The sequence below is a fragment of the Osmerus eperlanus genome, chromosome 3, assembly GCF_963692335.1.
Source record: "Osmerus eperlanus chromosome 3, fOsmEpe2.1, whole genome shotgun sequence".
Classification (NCBI taxonomy): Eukaryota; Metazoa; Chordata; class Actinopteri; order Osmeriformes; family Osmeridae; genus Osmerus; species Osmerus eperlanus.
The window spans coordinates 19,088,981-19,108,536 of record NC_085020.1 but is presented as its reverse complement, the minus strand read 5'-3'; the positions used below and the strand labels follow the sequence as shown (position 1 = coordinate 19,108,536).

General features: G+C 44.2%; 1 protein-coding gene across 1 annotated transcript; it reads left to right on the top strand.

Moving 5' to 3' along the window:
• The first annotated feature begins 7,989 nt into the window (after nucleotides 1-7,989).
• Nucleotides 7,990-15,262, top strand: fdx1 (ferredoxin 1). Its single transcript, XM_062456259.1, is given in 5 exon segments — nucleotides 7,990-8,014; nucleotides 8,333-8,467; nucleotides 8,470-8,502; nucleotides 13,231-13,360; nucleotides 14,853-15,262. Coding segments are annotated over 5 exon segments (444 nt in total). The 3' UTR covers nucleotides 14,974-15,262.
• The last annotated feature ends 4,294 nt before the right edge of the window (nucleotides 15,263-19,556 follow it).

Here is a 19,556-nt window from a genome sequence, read left to right as displayed (position 1 = left end):
AGTCTTTTCACACATTGAAACTTCATTTACAAATAGGTAATTTGATCAAATAATTACATGATTGCTTCCATAAGACTCGTGCAAATTATTACATTTAATTATATGAACTGAATGGAAAATGTGAAATTGTTGAACTGTTTACTGGTTTGGACCAATATAGCAATGATGGTGGTTTGAACCCAGAGCCATAGAAAAAACCATTTCTCCCGGAAGTCTGCATGCATGTGATGGTTTGAAAGAGGCGGGAGACTAACGGTCGTTGCCAGACAGACACTCAACTCTTTTCTGTGGACTGGACACTTTCGGACATCATTCCAACTGTGACTAGGAAGATTCGTGTGTAAGTATGTCGAAGCAAATGTCTATTCATAAAAAATGTATACCCAGTAGTGTGTATTTCTACAGGTAACGTTAACTTTGGAAAAGGTATCCTTGTTGGTTAGTTAACATTAGCTAGATATCCAGCTCACCATGTTTAGCTAGCCTAACAGAATAGCATAAAAGAATGTTTAGCCAAAGACTCTGGTTTAGCCGGGATGAATAGTGATCTTTTTCTCATTAAGAAATTTGAATAAACAACACACTGGTCCTGCCATGGCTAAAATTGCCGAAGGTAACATTAACTTAAATCACAATGAGTGTAACACTGTTATTTTTAGATTGACAATTAGCTATTAGGTTCATGTTTGCAACTCCGCACTGTAGATTGGGTTAATGTGGGTAGCTAGAGCTAGTTAGTTAGCTAAGTAGCTAGTCTACTGTAGTAAGTTGATATCGTGACTCGTTGTACTAACGTTATATTATGAACCGTGATTGTACCTTTTTTTTTGTAATGGTAGAGCACAGACTATTATTTTGAAGGAGGCTGGTTAATGTGGATATATTTATTTTCACATGCAAGTCTTTCTTATAATCTTCTACTTCTGCTTTCCCCCTAGGCTGGGACAGTGACCTGTCAAGCATCCTACTTCTGATTCACCTACTTCCCCCTACTGCAAAAGGACCCAAGAAGAGTCCTAAAATTAGCTCACATCAAGCAGTCAAACATGTTGTGAGATATTTGAGGGTATGCAATGTTTTAGTATGCTTTTTAATGTAGTTATTTTCACATTGCCTCTTTTTGTGAAGAGGCGCATACGTTTAGTAATGTAGTGGACCACTAAAATGGTTTCTCATGGTTCTGGTTTTTCAGATTGGTGCCAGTGTTGAGACCTTCCTTGAGAGTTTGGAACCAGGACAGCCCATCCTCCTGTGTGTCGGTGAACAGAAGAACAACCTCCAAAGATTCTACGTTATTGTTGACCACAAGGCCATCCCTTGCAAGGCTCAGATGTCCCTGGCAGCTTTCGATGAACTCTTCAAGGCCCACTTCATCTTCAGTGTTAACTACCACGAATCCCTTAACAGCTTCTACACATTCATCTAAACCACTGTGTTCAACATTGATGTGGGAAGTACCAAGGAAAGTCCCCGTGTGAAGGAGCTCAGAGCAAGACTGCTGAACACAAGTATCTGAGGTGACACACATCCTTGGATACAAATATGTTGATTTGTTTTATCTGCAAGTTACACCACAGAAGTTCTGCGTTGCTTTGTCAGCATTTGAGACTTTACCATGGTTTATATCCAGGAAAGACATTACGTTTGAAATGTGGACAGCCGGGATGTTCTTCGTTCTTTTGCACTTATTCAGGGTTCAAGAAACACATTATTCGTTTGCACCGGGACCCTGTTTCAACAAATACTGTTGACAATATGGACACTCAAATAATACTTGAGCCTTCAACTTCAACTGCAGCCTGCACAGACATTCCAGTAACCACCAAGGTCTCTGTTGACAAGCATCATTTGGTAAACATGTGTGGTTCTGTTGTAGCACAGTTGCAATCATCAGGTGTTGCTGAGAGCACTATCCAAGCAATGGTAGGGTCAATGGAAGAGGTTGTAAATGACATTCATAGTCAAGCGAGAGATGCAGTTCTCAACTATACTTCAGAGATTCAAGGAACAGACTTTGAAAAAAGGCTAGACAGTTGTTTTGAAGAACTACAAAATCCTTTCTCAGTCTTAAATACAGGAGCCAAACGACAGAAGTATTTCAAGGAAAAGTGGGAAATAGTTGAGCCTGTTGAGTATGTTCTTGGGGTGCGATTTGATGTACGTAGAGATCGAACAACAGGAGTTTACAATCAGATCCCTGTAACAGATAAGTTTGTGTATGTACCCATCTTAGGAACCCTGAAGTCTATGTTCAAAAATAGTGAAATATGTAAAAGTTTCCTGCAGGCCAAACAAGAGGAAGAAGGTATTTTTAAAGATATATGTGATGGTTCATACTTTTAAAAAAAAGATTTGTTTTGCCAGCAAAAACATGCTTTACAGATACAACTGTATTATGATGATTTCGAGACCGCAAATCCCTTAGGATCGAAGAAGGGGATACACAAACTTGGTTGTATATACTTTACATTGCGGAACTTGCCCCCAAAATTTAATTCTGTGTTGATGAATATTCATGTTGTGGCTCTTTTTCACTCACAAGACCTGAAAAAGTATGGATTTGATGAAATACTGAAGCCTCTCGTTGATGATGTTAAACAACTAGAAAATGAAGGAATAGAAGTACCTTTCTCTGACTCACCATTGCAAGGGTCTGTTATTCAAGTAACTGGTGATAACCTTGGTTTACACGGGCTGTTTGGTTATGTTGAGTCTTTTTCTGCAACATATTGTTGTAGATTTTGTTTAACCACTAAGGCAGAGTTTCAACATGTCTTCACTGAAGATCACCCTGGCTTGATTTTTCGTACAAAAAACATCCATACAGAACATTGTTCAGCTATACACGAAAATCCTATGTTAGTGACAACATATGGTGTCAAGAAGACATGCTTGCTCAATACATTGCGTTTTTTTCACATCTCTGACAACTATGCAGTTGATGCAGTTAATGCACGACCTTCTTGAAGGTGTAGTGCAGTACGAATTAAAACTGGTCTTTCAATACCTTATCAAGGAGAAACTTCTATCTTTGGAATCATTGTCACAGAGAATTCAGGGTTTCAACTATGGTTACACTGAGAGAAGAAACCGGCCAAGTGGGTTGAAAATGGATGAGAGCAAAGATCTTGGATTGAATGCAATCCAGTCATGGTGCCTTGTGCGAAACTCTCCTCTCATTTTTGGTGATCTAGTTGAAAGAAATAACAGTTATTGGAACCTGCTCCTCCTCTTGCTTCAAATTGTGAATATAGTGTTTTCACCAGTTGTTACTAACGGCATGACATATTATCTGAAACATTTAATTAATGATCATCACAAGCTATTCAAATCTTTGTTTCCTGATAAAAAACTTATTCCAAAGCATCATTTTATGATCCATTACCCAAGGTGTATTCGTAAAATAGGCCCACTCCTTCATGTATGGTGCATGAGGTTCGAGGCCAAACACAATTTTTTTTAAAGATCCGTCAAGAATTTCAAAAATATAACAAAAGCATTGGTCAAACAACACCAGAGACAGCTAGCTTATCACTGGGAGAATTTTAATTTTCAGAGGTTTGAGTTTGGTCCAGTGAGGAAGGAAGTGATTGATAGCTTGGAGGGTGGTGAGGCTTTAATTGCAATGTTAAATGTGAATGCATACTCTAATGTGTCAACTACCAATTGGGTGAAGAACTATGGAACCGAATATCAAATTGGTATGTTTGTTTGTATTAAAACAAATATAGAAGTTCCTGTTTTTGGAAAGATCACCAGTATCATTATAAATGAAGATCAAGCTTTCATTTTGACTTGCACAGTTGATACTCTCTATTTTGATGAGCACTTCAATGCCTACTGTATCGAGGAGAGGGATGATTCATATTCTGTTATTTCTATTGATGAGTTGATTTATTATAGACCCTATGATAAACAGTTATCTAATGAGATGGATGAAAAAATATACATTGTGCCACATTGCCATGTTGTGTGACCCGTGCTATTGTTTTGTGTGACCTGTGCTATTGAGGCTGCCAATTAAGAAATGTGATTGTAAAGCAAATGCTATGTTTGTGGTGGGCTTGAAAATACAAGTTTTATTTGAACAAACTTCTGTATTGATATGTTTCTTCTTTGTAATAGTTAAGTACTAGGAATATACTGAATTCAAAAGTAAAATTGTACTATGTATAGCATTAGGGATTATAACTCCCTACAGTGTTTAAAAAAAAATATATAAATCAACTCTACAAGAGTAAAATACAGAGTTTAATTTTAAATCCCCTATAGTGTTACATAGCAGCAACTCTAGTCGGTGTTAAAACAGAAAATACAGATAGTGTTAAATTCTGACACTGAACACTAGTGTTGGGTAAATTCAACACTGGCCTGTGTTGACTGGTGTTAAATGTCAACTATTGAGAGAGTTGCTGCAACTCTATCACAGTGTTGCCCATTTAACACTTTTAAAAGTGTAGTTTTAACTCAAAATAGTGTGGACCAATATAGACACTTTAAAAGTGTTGAATTTAACTCTATTGGTGTTGAATTAACACTGCTGATTTTGCTGTGTGGCTCCCTATATGATATGGGAACCTGGTTCCCATATCAACTCTCAACCAAGTGTTACTACTCTACTTTACTTTGCTCTACTCTACTAAACTATCTAGCTCCAAGTTACCCTACTACACGTTATAATTCCCCCAATTCTCTAACCCTATGGCAGTTTTCCATCTGCAGGTAATTGGCTTCGGGTCCTAATCTTAAACATGCCGAGTATAATCCTAGCGTAGATTCCCAGCCTGTGGCTAGACAACGGTGCCAAAGGTCAACCCTTAAGACTAAGATTTTGCTCACTTGATCCCCAAACTGTTGGATTATAAAGCAGATGAATGATACTAGTACAGAGGTACAAACTGATACAGAGTTACAAACATGATGTGGAACAGTAAGGGTACACTTTATATTTCCCAACCTGGAAACCAACTCACACCAATTCCTGGGCAGGGTAGTGGTTTACCCTGTGCCCGACACTCGTAGGCCTATATAGAAATGTAGTGGTACACAGCGGTATGGAAATAAGTACATGTTATGTATAGAAATGTGATAACAGCATACATAACATGGCAGATATGTTATAAATACAATGAGAGCGTGAGAGAACAGGGTCGTGCTCAGCATTACGTAAGAGCGAGATTTAGCTGATGGAGACCTACACTGCCGTTTGATGCCAAAGAGGTTTAAGAGGGAGCACCGATGCCCTGTTTTGGCAGAGTGTACAATTTACTGCAGCGTCGTCATATAATCTGTTGAGTAACTCTGAGAAGTAAACTTTTTCCTCAGTGATAACAGCGCCGTCATTACGCACGCACCGGGAGAGACTTTCTAGTCAGAGCAACAACTTCTGACTTTTTTATGTGTCTGTTTAATTTATCATTCGAGTCGTGACAAAATGTCAGTTTTTTCAGCTACACGTAAACTTTCACCTCTTTTAAACGGTTTCTTTCGCGGCCGGAGGAAATGCGCAGCTATGAATGCCTCGCCTAGAGTTTCCAGCACGTCTCCAAACTTCCAATCAATTTTCCTCGGGAACCAAGTGCTGTTAAGCACATCCGTTCATCCTATGAGGTATGGTGTGTACACTGTATAGTATTATAGTATACGATGTTTACAATAATCCATTTGAGATGTACGAATGTGAAAGCTAGTCATGACAGCATATGTCAGGCATGGACTCAGTGTAGGCGCGAGTACAGTTCATAGAATTCAGAAAGGCGCGCCACTTTCAACATTCTCATATTTTTGTCCTCAGTGTTCAGTGACAGAGTAGTTGGCGATATGGAGCATCTCACAAACATATAGGCTAGTAGTATGACTTCGGCATTTGGGAATTTCACCAGATGTTATGAAGCAGTGTTCATATTGCGGCAAGCGTGGGGCAATTTGGCCTCGTTAAATTTCCCCTTAAAATGGAATTGAGATGATGCAGTATGTGAACCTAATAGCCTAACCCATGCATTGTTCTGTTTTCTGGAATTTCAGCAGTGAAAGCTTGGATTAAACCCGCTAATCAGTTTTTTTGTGCACATGTTAGATAATCTGACAAAGACGCCTTTATTTCGTAGTTTCCAAAACAGAGTCCGCTTTCAACTGTATTTAAACAAGGATTGTAAAGCGTTGGTCTTCATATCACAGTTTATTTGTAAGTTAAATCTTATCGTCTAATTACAGCTGTGATGAAAACTTATCTAGCCCAAGGTCAAGGTCAGAAGTCATTATTATAATTCTAGAGAGCTCATTCAAGAGAGTGTTGATAAAACAGAACAATAAACCCTTGAATACCTACCTCCTGGATACTAGTGTGGGCTAACTCTTTGAATTGAGTACATTTTATCTAATTGAATTGAAAGCTAAGCTGTTTTCCGTCGGGCAAGGGTGAAATAAAGAAATCCAGCGCAGTTCATGAATACTTCGTCAGGTGCGGAGCACAGGGGAAACTCAGACAAAGCTCAGACAAAGTAAAAATACCACACTAGAGAGGACATCCCTTTTGAAATATCAGTTTTGAACTTAACCTGCAATAGCCTACATATTTACACTACTAGATACAGTTTAGCTAATCCTACTTTGGGAAATATTGGGATATTTCGATAATTCATTATGTAGGCTATTAGGGTAGACTTTGATGTAACCCGTGTTGTTCCTGTAAAATTAGTATTCTACTGGGTTTTCTGGTTCAAATCATTCCGGAGAAAGACAAATACCAATTATATTATTGAAAATAGGTTGTTTAATCATGACCTGCCGAACAGCAGTTCAGACACATCCTGTGGAGGACTTTGAGCTGTTCCAAGGCCAGAGCACAGAGTCACTCTAGGTTATATGATCTTCTCAGGTTAAGGTTAGGTTGCACAAGTTAATGCTAGGATTAATGCCCCACCTTTGCTACCTGATGTGACAATGATCCGCCTAACCTGGGAGGAGTTCTGTGTAGGTTTTGCATGGCTGTGTGGAGACTGGCACTTGTAATGCCTTCTTTAGATTGAGAAGCACTACTGTTGAACATGGTGCACACAACTCTACAGGGGCAGGTAGGAGTAGGGCAGAGAAACACACACACACACACACACACACACACACATACCAACAGACAGCACACGGAACATTTCTAATTGTTCATTTACAACCAGGAGTGTTCGTTTTACTCATTGAGGCCCAGTTTCCCAGACATGGATCAAGCCTTCTCCTTGACTAAAAACGTTTTCAATGATCTTCATGTTCTCTTACTTTGCTTAATCCATGTGTGGGAAACTGGGCCTGAGTGTTTATATAGGGAGTCAGGTGGCTGAGCGGTGAGGGAAGCGGGCTAGTAATCAGAAGGTTGCCAGTTCGTTTCCCGGCCGTGCCAAATGACCTTGTGTCCTTGGGCAAGGCACTTCACCCTACTTGCCTCGGGGGAATGTCCCTGTACTTACTGTAAGTCGCTCTGGATAAGAGCGTCTGCTAAATGACTAAATGTAAATATACTGCAGGTCCATACTGACCTCTATAAACACTCCTGGTGTTAAATTAACACTGGCTTGTACAGTCAAATTATACAGATTTGATACGTTGTTACCATAGTATTTGTAGTGTAATGTGCAGTGTTTACCAGATGCTGCTTCAGATGCACAGTTAATCTCTGTCCAACATCGTCACGTGTCAGAGTGTAGTTCTAACTAATGGGCACAAGAGGGCAGCAAAGCATCACTTTGATGCTTCATTCCAATTTTGCTCTGTTGAGAAAAGAAACGATGAAGGATTTCATGAAGTTTTCATGTTTATTTCATGTTGTTTAACTCATAGATCTGTTGGCCAATATATACAAATTGGGGTTTGAGAAAAAATGAGATTGCTTAACTTCAGATTGCACATTGGTATTGTATAGCTTGTGATTTTGTTCACAAAGGGGGCAGTGTTAGCTTTAGGGGAAGGGACATGAGTAATGCCCATTATTAAACTCTCAGTATGAACTCCATTAAACCCCATGAAGGTATCTGCTGAGTGAGAGGGTATACTCTACAGCTTTGTAAACCAGACAGACAATCTCTGCTCTCCACACAGAAACACTGTCTTTGTAAAAGTCACAATTGTGTTGTGTGTGTTTATTTGAGAGACAGAGACAGAGTGAGACAGAGAGAGAGGGGAGAGAGAGAGACAGAGATAGAGGTGAAAGGGAGAGAGAGAATCAGAGTGAGAGAAAGGGGCAGACAGAGCAGGACCGGGAGAGAGAGGGAGAGTGAGAGAGAGGGAGTAAGAGATAGAGAGATAAAGAGAATTCTATCCATTCAGAAATACCTGATTAAATGAGCTTTCTGGCTGAGTTATGTGTGTGACCATCTCTCTCTGGCCGGCAGGTCTGCAAAAAAAGTGACAGTTCAGTTTGTCACCCCGGCCGGATTTAAGATCTCAGGCTCGGGCAACGCTGGCGACACACTGCTGGATGTGTGGTCAACCAGAAGTTGGACTTTGATGGCTTTGGTAAGAAGGCTCTGCATCACATGATCATCCAACCATGAAGGCAGCTTCCTCTACTCTTAACTTACTGAAGACTCGAGTTCAAAGGAACATCTGCAATATAGATTATAATTCCAGTTTATACTCATTATTGTTTTCTGTAGTTCCATTCTGTCGTTTTCAAGTAGAAGGCGCAGTGTCTGCAATGGAAGGGGACAGGGTGACACAGTTCCCAACAGGAAATCAGGAGTTGATATAGATATCATAGGAAGCCATTAGGTAATGCCCATATTAGGTCTAGTGGTGAGGTCGACCTGGTGTCAGTCAGAATGGGGTTCTAGAATGTACTAAAATGCTGCCCTGGTCTATAGTGGTTCCATGGCTGAGAGGGGGAGGAGGGGGGATGAGAGAGGGGAGAAAGAGGGGGGGATTAGAGAGGGAGAGAGAGGGGGGATGAGAGAGGGAGAGAGAGGGGGGGATGAGAGAGGAGAGAGAGGGGGGATGAGAGAGGGAGAGAGAGGGGTGGATGAGAGAGGGAGAGAGAGGGGGGGATGAGAGAGGGAGAGAGAGGGGGGGATGAGAGAGGGAGAGAGAGGGGGGGATGAGAGAGGGAGAGAGGGGGGGATGAGAGAGTGAGAGAGAGGGGGGATGAGAGAGGGAGAGAGAGGGGGGATGGAGCTATGGAGAGAGAGGGGGGATGAGAGAGGGAGAGAGGGGGGGGGTGAGAGAGGGAGAGAGAGGGGGGGATGAGAGAGGGAGAGAGAGGGGGGGATGAGAGAGGGGAGAGAAAGGGGGGGATGAGAGAGGGGAGAGAGGGGGGGATGAGAGAGTGAGAGAGAGGGGGGATGAGAGAGGGAGAGAGAGGGGGGATGGAGCTATGGAGAGCAGGGGAACATTGTGGAAACACAGACAGAGAGAGTTGGGGTGGGAGGAAAAGGTGTATCCAAGATGCTCCCAAAAGTCTCCTTTTCTCTCTCCTCTCCTTTTCTCTCCTCTCCTCTCCCTGCTGAATGTCGCTCCTATTTTGGTATTGGGTTGATAATATCTGCAGTCCTGGGATCCATCAGAGAGGGTGTAAGAGAAAGAGAGAAAGAAAGAAAATGGGGGAGGGCAAGAGAGAGGTAGGGAGAGTGATAGAGAAAAGAACTAAGAACAGAAAGTGCTGGTTAAGGTGCTATAGTAGACACATGTAGGAATGTATAAGAGAGGTTTCTCGTTGGTCAACATGGCCTTCTAAAGCTTTCTCAGAACGGGTGCCATAACCCCTTGTACTGGGATAAAGAGTCCTGGAGAAAACTCTCAACGGAGCCTGCCCAGGGTTAGCCCTACCCCTCTCCCTCTCTCTCTCTCTCTCTCTCTTTCTCTCTCTCTCTCTCTCTCTCTCTCTCTCTCTCTCTCTCTCTCTCTCTCTCTCTCTCTCTCTCTCTCTCTCTCTCTCTCTCTCTCTCTCATCTCTCTCTCTCTCTCTCTCTCTCTCTCTATCCTCTCTCTCTCTATCCTCTCTCTCTCTATCCTCTCTCTCTCACACTCTCTCTCTCTCAAACACACACACACTCTTTCTATCTCTCCCTCTCTCTCTTACACACTCTCTCACTTTCTCTCTCCACCCCCCCCCCCCCCCCCTCTCTCTCTCTCTCCCTCCCTCTCTCTATGGGTCTGGGACAGGGATTATAACCCGGGTCTCTCAAATCTACATGTGTGGGAACATAAATAAATATTAACAAATGATACAGCATCAAAGATGAAGTCTTACTTGATCCCTCCGTGTGTGGTTTACATAGTAGCAAGGTGAGTAATGTTGGGTATTAGCAATAGATACACACATCTCTATGCTATAAAAGCCTGTTGTGTACTCAGAAATAAAAGTGTGCAACCAACACCTAGAAGTGCAAACTTGAGCTGAAAAGTGGCACTTCTAGGACCTCAGGGCAGCTGTTGTTGCTCGGAGACCATGGTCCTGTTTGCACCTTCTTGCTCTGTTGACAAGGTGCCAACGTTCAGTTTACCTGGTTTACCTTCTACCTGTTATCAAGCAGGTATGTCTGATACATCAGCCAAAACATCTTTGTTATTTTAAAAAGTTTATATAGATAGTTTAGTAATGTTGGTTAGCTACTAGTTAGTTACCTTACTGTAATAAATAGATTACTAGCTAGCCAAGTGGACCAAATCTAAGACCATAGCAGTAATGGGTTAGAAAGTGTGGGCATGCCTTCGTATTCGTGTAGATAAACTTAGTGTAAAAACATCCCTATGATAGGTGTATCTGTAGAATACTTGATAGGTTGACTCTGACCAATAGGAGGATTGGTCTCATTCCATACGATGACCAGTAGGAACTCAATACAGAAATGTGTTGTTATTTCCAACATTTTGGACAGTTTTATAGCTATCTCAATGATACATGTACAAGATAAACACCAATTAACGCCAATAAAATAATGAACAGAATTCTGTTCAAGAAGATGGTATTTTACATGCTAACCTTACATTAACCTCCACAGATTTTCATTGGCCTGGCCTTTGACACAAATGTTTTGTTTTCTAATGTCCTGCCTTTGTTTGACTTGGCAACATTTTCAAGACTGAGCTACAGGACTGCTACAGGGGATGTCAAGGTGGACTTGGTTATCTGAAGCTACCTGCTACAGTCCTGTGTGTGTGTGTGTGTGTGTGTGTTTGAGTGTTTTGCTTTGAGGAGTTTGTTGAGTCAGTACTAGTCCAATTCTTGCCTAGGCAATACTTCTTCCCACAATATCAACAGTGTTTCTTTGCCAGTTTATCTGGGGTTTCTAGCCAACAATAACACAACCCACCTTTTATGACTTGCCAGTCTATAAATCTCAGGCTGGAAGGTTTGCCATTGTCAATTTTGTACCGACACACAATGTTATTGTTCTGAACATTGCCTATTGACAAATTAGATTAAATAATTCACTTGACAAAGAGGTGAAAAAATGTGTGATTCTATATGCAGGTCCCACCCAAACACACACACCACCCCATCCTGCTAGCTTTTATCTGTTTCATGACAAATTACACCTTTGACCTGACTGTCTCACTGCTATATCTCTCTCTCGTTCTCTCTCAGTCTCTCTCCCTTTCTGTCTTTTTTTCCGTCTCTTTATCTCCCTCTCTATCTGTCCCCTAGGGGGTTAGGTTAGGGTTTAGGATCAGATCAGATCTCTCTCCTGCACATGAAAAGTATCTAGATGTTTCTTAAACAGGACAGAACCAGATCCAGAGCGGACAGGTTTTAATGAATAAAATCAATGTTTAAAAAGGCTGTGACTTGATGACGAACAAGGCAACAGAATTGTGACCTTTTCAGCCATACGTCAGCTAACTCAGCTAACGCACATTAGCAAACTCGGCTAACCCAGTTAACCTAGCTAACCCAATTAAGCTAACTAACCTACAGCCGCTAGCCTAGCATTCCCAGCTAACATAGCTGCCCTACCAGGACCAGCTGATTAGTGAGAGGAATGTCTGGGTGGTCAGAATCAGAATCAAGGTGTGAGAGGGTTTCTGCTCTCCCTCCATCTCCCTCAGACCTCCATGAGGCCATTTGGAAACCACACCATTCAGATAACATTCTCCACATTCAGTCTGGTGGAATTCTGGGAAACGGTTTGGAATGTAACATGTTTGTTTGACTGAGGTGATTTTTACAGCCTGTTTTTTGGGCCGGGTCAAGGCATGGGTGTGTTGGATGTTTTTTGGACTTGCTGTCTTCCCCCTTCCCTCCCTCCCTCCCCTCTCCTCTCCTCTCCTCTCCTCTCCTCTCCTCTCCTCCCTCCCCTCTCCTCCCCATCTCCTCTCCTCCCCACTTACACCCTCTCCTCTCACCATCACTTACCCTCTCTCTCCCCTCGCTCACACCTTCGCTTCCACACGTTTACTCTCTTCTCTCCTCCCCCTTCCTACCTCTCCTCTGCTTCACCCCCTCCCCTCTCCTCTCCCCTTTTCCTGTTCTCCCCTCCTGCCCTCTTCTCAATTGCCTCTTGTCCCTGCAGCCAAATCGTTGCAGTGTGCCATGTTCACCACAAGCGTTTGTAAATGTGAAGAACTGTCCGGAGAAGGTAGGTTGGCTGCCTGTATGAACCCGTCATCTTCAAATACGTCCAGGCGTGCTTCTAGAACCTTCTAGAATGTTGTAGTGTTCTAGAGCTCCCTGTTCTCCGAGGCCGACCTGACAGGAAGTCAGCAGTAGAGGGATCCTGGGTCCAGTGGGGCTCATCCCTCTCAAGTAGAACGTTACCAGCGAGAAAAACAGACGCCACGAAGGCACAGACCAATCAGGAAACAGATACAACTTGGTTGTGGCTTTTCCACTGAAATGTTTATATTTATTTTATTGAATGACGTCAAACGCTTTATGAGAGCCTTACACATCGTCGTAATTCAGAATGTTGTGATTGTGAAGTCAACGGGCTGAACTCTCTCTGCACGGCAACACTTCACTTTCGCACACAGGAAGCACATTCCTATTGGATGGATTCTGTCATGTTTACTCTGTTTGAGCAGATAACACTGCAGATAACACTGCTGTCACCTGTGTGTTTAATCCTCCTACAGCCAACACTGCTTCAACTGGGTAGATCAGGTATGCTGCTGCTGGGAGTTGAGGAGTTGCAACTGATAAAAGAAAAATAACAGAGAGTGTGTGGCTGTGTGTGTGTCTGTCTGTGTGTGTGTGTGTGTCTGTCTGTGTGTGTGTGTGTGTGTCTGTCTGTGTGTGTGTGTGTCCAGGCGCGTGTGAGGGGACCCTGGCTTGCTCCACCTGTCACCTGATTCTGGACCAGCAGGTGTATGACCAGCTAGGGAACGTGGCTGACGAGGAGATGGACATGCTGGACCTGGCCTATGGACTCACAGACACGTGAGGCTCACACACACACTCACACACTCCCAATCACACAGACACTCACACACACACACTCACGCACTCACACAGACACTCACACACTAACAACACACTCACACACTAACACACATACACAAACCCGCTCTCATACACACACACACACTCACGCACTCACGCAGATACTCACAGACTCACACACTAACACACATACACACACTCACACGCATACACACTAACACACTCACACACATACACACACGCTCTCATACACTCACACACACACACTAACACACGTACACACACACCATGTGGAAAAAAGGTTTTGTTCGTCTTCGCTGGAACAGCGTATCAGGATTAAGAAACCAGCTGATTGGAGAGAGTTAACGGACACCCCAACAAGAAAAATGACCAGTTACAGAGAAACGGTGATATAGCAGGGTCACTCCCTCTGAGGCATGGAGGTCAGAGGTCGGTATGTGTAGGGAAATAGGGAAAAACAAAGATAACTCACAGCAAACAGATGTTTGTTATCCAGTCAGGCGGATATTACATCATAGACCTGTGTATGTCCTCACTGTACACAATATAGGTTACAGTAGGAATGCATTTGAATAAATATTACTGTAAGACAGATTACATGAACAGATAATAAGGCAATAGCTGATCTACTGAAGATGATTAACATAAGCACATTAGAAATCCCGGATTTCCTGCACATACACACACACACGTACACATTCACACATTAACACACATAAATACACATTTCAACAAACACATTCACACACACCAACCCCCTCTACAGACACAGTAAGGTGAGCATGTGGAGGATCCAGGTTCTAACTGCCATGTGAGTGACAGGTCACCTGACCTCTGCAAGGGTCAGAGCCAATAGTAATTAAAAGGTAAGAGTTGCCATGTGAGATTAGAGAGCTTTACTGGAAACCCTGCCAATCACAACAGACCTAATGGTACAGCAATGGTCTTCTGCCATTGGTTGAGCTCAAATGTAGCCTGTATTCGGTCCGTTGTGAAGTTAGTTAGAGTTCCTGACAGCGCTCTGAGGGGATGAAGATGATGATGCGTGTCATTAGAAACGTGACTGTGGTCTCAGCTGGAGTGACTGAATGCATGAATGAGCTTCATCCCCTGGAAGGATCTACTCAAAGGTCCAGCTTAGTTACTGAAGGAATTCCCCCAAGACACGGAGGTGCCTCTGACTGTACATGTGAGAGAGTGTTTGTGTGTGTCCGGATGTGTGTGTGATAGAGAGAGTGTATGTGAGAGAGAGAATGAGTGTGTGTGTGCAGGATCGAAGGGGTTGTGTTACCAGGTCAAGGCCAGAGTGCTCCACCGACATCTCTGACAGCACTGCACGTTGCTCTTCTGTGAGCCGACTTATATGGTTTTAAAGTTAGAGTGTAAAGTGACATGGAGTGTATTGCTTTGCTCTGGTGAGTGAATATGCTTACTCTGCTATGCTGCCCCCTCCTCTTCCCCTCCGCAGGTCTCGTCTGGGTTGCCAGGTTTGTCTGACGGAAGAGTTGGAAGGCATCACTCTGCGCATCCCCGAGGGGGTTAACGACATGAGAAGGGCGGACGACACAGACTCCACTAAATCCCCTTAGACCACCACACACACACACACATACACGCACACACGCACACACACACACACGCATACACGCACACAGGCACACACGCACACACACACACACACGCACACACACACACACACACGCACACACGCACACACACACACACGCACACACACACGCACACACACACACACACACACCTTTAACTAGAACCACACTGATGATTTCTTGATCCTTCCTTCTCCTTGCGAATCAAAGTCGCCATGGAAGGGACTGTACATCTATCTGTGTATAGTTAAAACACTGCAATAAAGTAGTCTTGTCCAAATATCAAACATTTTGATTGTTGAAATGCAGCTTTCCCATTTGGGCCACACACAAATACACCTCTCTCTGATTACAACACGCCGTGAGTGATTGAGCAGCTCAACTGTGAACACTGACATGGGTAACTGTCACAGAGAGAACATCCTGACTCATTTTAGACCTCGGCTCTGTAACTCTGTTACAAGCTGAAACGCGATGTTCCACATGGACACACTCCATCATTTGGCAAACTTTATGGACCTCCAGAAATTTCACCTCCTCTGCCTAATTGAGACATAACTCAACATAACTCCCTGTGGTAATGCACGGAATGCTCAGAGCTGTTATTAACCAGGGGGGGGGGGGCAGGGAAAGGGAGAGAGGGGTGAGAGGGGGAAGGGATTGTTCTGTCACTCACCTGGCAGCGATGACATCTTGTTTGACAGAGGAGCCGCTGTCGCACATCACACACGCCTCATTCTGTGTGTGTGTTTGTGTGTGTGGAGGGGGGGGGGGGGTGGACTAAGACAGAGTAGATAGAGTAGGTGGGGAGGGAGGGAGGGAAAAGGGAGGGAAAAGGAGTCTGGTAGAGAAGATGATGAGAGCAAGGAGAGGAGTTTGGTTGAAGGGAAGGGTTAGACTCAGGAGTAGCCGAAATAATGATGTGTTCTGGCTCATGTCTCTGATGAACAGAATGTGAGCAATGTGTGGAAGTGTGTATTTGCATGCATGCGTGTGCAGAATGAAGCTTAGTAAATAGCGCGTACTGTACTACGCTTGCATCATTCAAAAAACAAGAGGAACTGGTTCAGACGGGAGACTGTGTTGAACTGCACAGTCCATATTACCACTGTCATAGGACGACATAATCATCCTCTCCAATGTTAACGGCGCTGTCAGACCAGGAAATCTCATTCATACTTTTTGTTCCCTCCACCACCCCAGCCTCCACCCCAGCCTCCACCCCAGCCTCCACCCCAGCCTCCACCCCAGCCACCACCCCAGCCTCCACCCCAGCCACCACCCCAGCCTCCATCCCAGCCTCCACCCCAGCCACCACCTCAGCCACCACCCCAGCCACCACCCCAGCCTCCACCCCAGCCACCACCCCAGCCTCCACCCCAGCCTCCATCCCAGCCTCCACCCCAGCCACCATCCCAGCCTCCACCCCAGCCTCCACCCCAACCTCCACCCCTGGTTCTGTCTTTGTTGATGTGTCAGGGGGAATTTACGGCTGTCTGAGCTCTGAGGGGTGTCTCAAAGAAGAACCACACCGCCAAGATGATGTGTCTGTACCTTCAATAATGTTGTGTTAAACATGACCTAAGTCTCCTGACTGGACCAACAGTTTTACTCATTAAAGTAAAGTCAAGCTTCTTACTTTACCTAACCGTACCAACACATTCACTTAATCTAACCATAACTACATAATATTCACCTAGCCTACACACAACCGCACACAATTCAGCTACAGGTCCCATACATCTCAAAAGTTCAAAGTTGCCATTCCAGTCTTGCTCAGTACATTTTAATTATAAGACAAGCCTGTATAATTACTCTGCAGTTGAGTTATTGTGTAAGTATAGAGACCAGATGTACACTGAATGTTTATGTATGAGTATGCACCGTAAACACTCATGTTAGGCACTGCTTAAGGTCAGAGATCAAGCTGATAATAACTACCTACCGTGGCAACCACACACAGACACATGCCTAACTCACTCATCACACACACACACACACCTAACACTCATCTTTCAGACACACGCACACACAGGCCTAACTCAATTACCTCACACACTCACCCCTCTCTCTCTCTCTCTCTCTCTCTCTCTCTCTCTCTCTCTCTCTCTCTCTCTCTCTCTCTCTCTCTCTCTCTCTCTCTGTTTCTTGACTTCCATGTCTCATTCATGGACTGCAGTCTCAGGGGCCTTCTGTGCCTGGCCAGGTAACAGATATTATTATGGTCTTTGGCGTTACATAACCTTGTGTGTGTGTGTGTTAGGTTGGTCACCAGTTCTATCTTCTATCAGGTGGTCCTCTGAGCGCTTCCCTGACATGGAGGTTAGTGCATCTGTTTGAGGTACAGACTGGACAATAAAAAAAGTAAAGCCTAAACTCTAACACACACATGCACACATACACACACAACACACACACAGACACACATGCACACAAACCCCACACATGCACACACGCATACACACAGCTGGGTGTTCTCTAGTCATCCACTGATCCTCTGAACATGAAGAGCTACGCACGTCCGTGTCATCAGGAAGGGACGGGTGTCCCCGGATGAAATGGAACGGCCTGTATTTGAAGCCCGAGGGGGCTGAGCAGGAAGGAGGGATTACTATTGGGGGAGGCGGTCTGTGAAAGGAGAGGGGACATGACGAGAGAAGGTTGTGGGGTGATGAAGGCTTGGACCAACGCTGCTATGTTAATACCAACAAAGGTCAGTGTCCTGTACCCCTGCTCCTCTCCTCTCTCTGACACACACATGAAAGGACGCGCAGACACGCTCAAACACTCCCAGGCAAACGGAAAATGGCAGCTTTGAAGCACGGGTGGAATGCCTCCACACACTACTGATCCTCAAAGCAAGCAGGCTTCCTGATAAGACACCTGTGCAGCTGATACAGGAAGTCTCTCTGTGGCAATGTGTGTGTGTGCGTGTGTGTGCGTGTGCGTGTTTGGGTGTTTTTGAGGACAAGGCTTTGAAGACAAGAGTGTTTCCAAGGTCATTTCAGAGCTTTGTCTGCACACACATTCACACTCACTCACTCTCATACAGCACAGAGACACTCATCGCAGGGCCTTCTAACACCATTGTGCAGCTCATCTAAGACTGGGCTAGCTTCCAGTTTACAGTCTGAGTCCCCCTGACAAGTATATTCCTCTCTCTGCCTCTTTCTCCCCATTCATCATTCTCCCCGCTCATTCCGGTCCACCCTAAACGATCTGTCGTCGCATTGTGTAACACAACAGGCACATTCGTCCTCTGCACAGCCCTATATTAGTGGTGTTCATATGTAGACATCGTTCAGGCCCTCTTCAAAAATGACATGTTTATCTTCTAACTGCACAGTAGTGTCCTGAAATGTCAAATAAACGTGATTGAATTTTTTCCAAACTCATTTGCGTAAACACCGCGGTGAAGGTTATTGGAATGTCATCTCACACGATTTTTGGCCAGAAATCCTGACCCAAAAAAATAAACAACATAGTAAAAGAGGTTGTGCTTACAGTTTAAACTCAAGCATTCCAATGTTAAATGTCATCGTTGGGTTTTAAATTACAGCCCAGAAACTGATCAGAATCATCTGGAGAGTCTCTCAAAGCTGCCTGTGGGGTGTGAGTTTACTCCTGTTCCGCATTGCAACACCAGCATGTGTGTCACTGAAACAATAGCTGGGGCACGAACAGCCTTTCTATGGAGGGAGGTGACGTGTGTTCTACAGAGGTTCAAGAGTGCGAAAAAGGAAGAAAATACACTTTAATGGCTGTTTTGACTCACAGTCATAAGTGAGTCTAGATCCTATCAACGCTGACCTCATCCCACCGGGACACGAGGCGGACGAGGCATCTCGGGGAGAGAGAGAGGGCCCCCTCTCAACTCGGCCCAACGCAAACAAAGGCAAACGGGCCGTAACCAAGGAAACCACGGAGGAATTGGAAGCAATGGCCACACCTGGCCTGTAACAAGCTACGTGCCTCCCAGGAGGAACAAGCAGCCGCTACGACACACGGCAACACACATGGCAACACACACGTACGCCGTCTCCGAGGGGGCCTTGCAGTACCAACAGAATGGCGATATTCTATTCTGCGAAGTCTGTGTTGTTGATTGTGACCTTGGAGGGCTGGGGTTCAGAACCTCATCACCACCAGAAGGACCCGCAGGTCAAAGGTCATGGCTGCAGGAACTGAGGGGTTTGAACTTGACCCGCCACTTCCTGTTCGCTCAAGTTTTGATATAAAATTAATTGGATCAAAAGTAGCCAGAATCCTTGCATTTTTTCTTTCCTGAGGGTTTTCCAATAATGGAGAATCTCAAGGTTCCATGTAAGAGTGTAAGAGACGTGGTGTTCATACTGGAAACTAGACTCTAGTATCATTCAGCAGTAACAGCTCATTACTGAGTATTGCATCCTCAGCTCTCTGGATTGTTAGTTTCTGTTAGCTGCATGACTTGGCAGTTCATCTGGCTACCTGGCCAGCACAGCCAGTGCTGTCTAACACAACATCAGGCCTTATGCCCAGCTTTGATACAGTATGAGTTAATAGTGGAAACTGTGATCTTTACA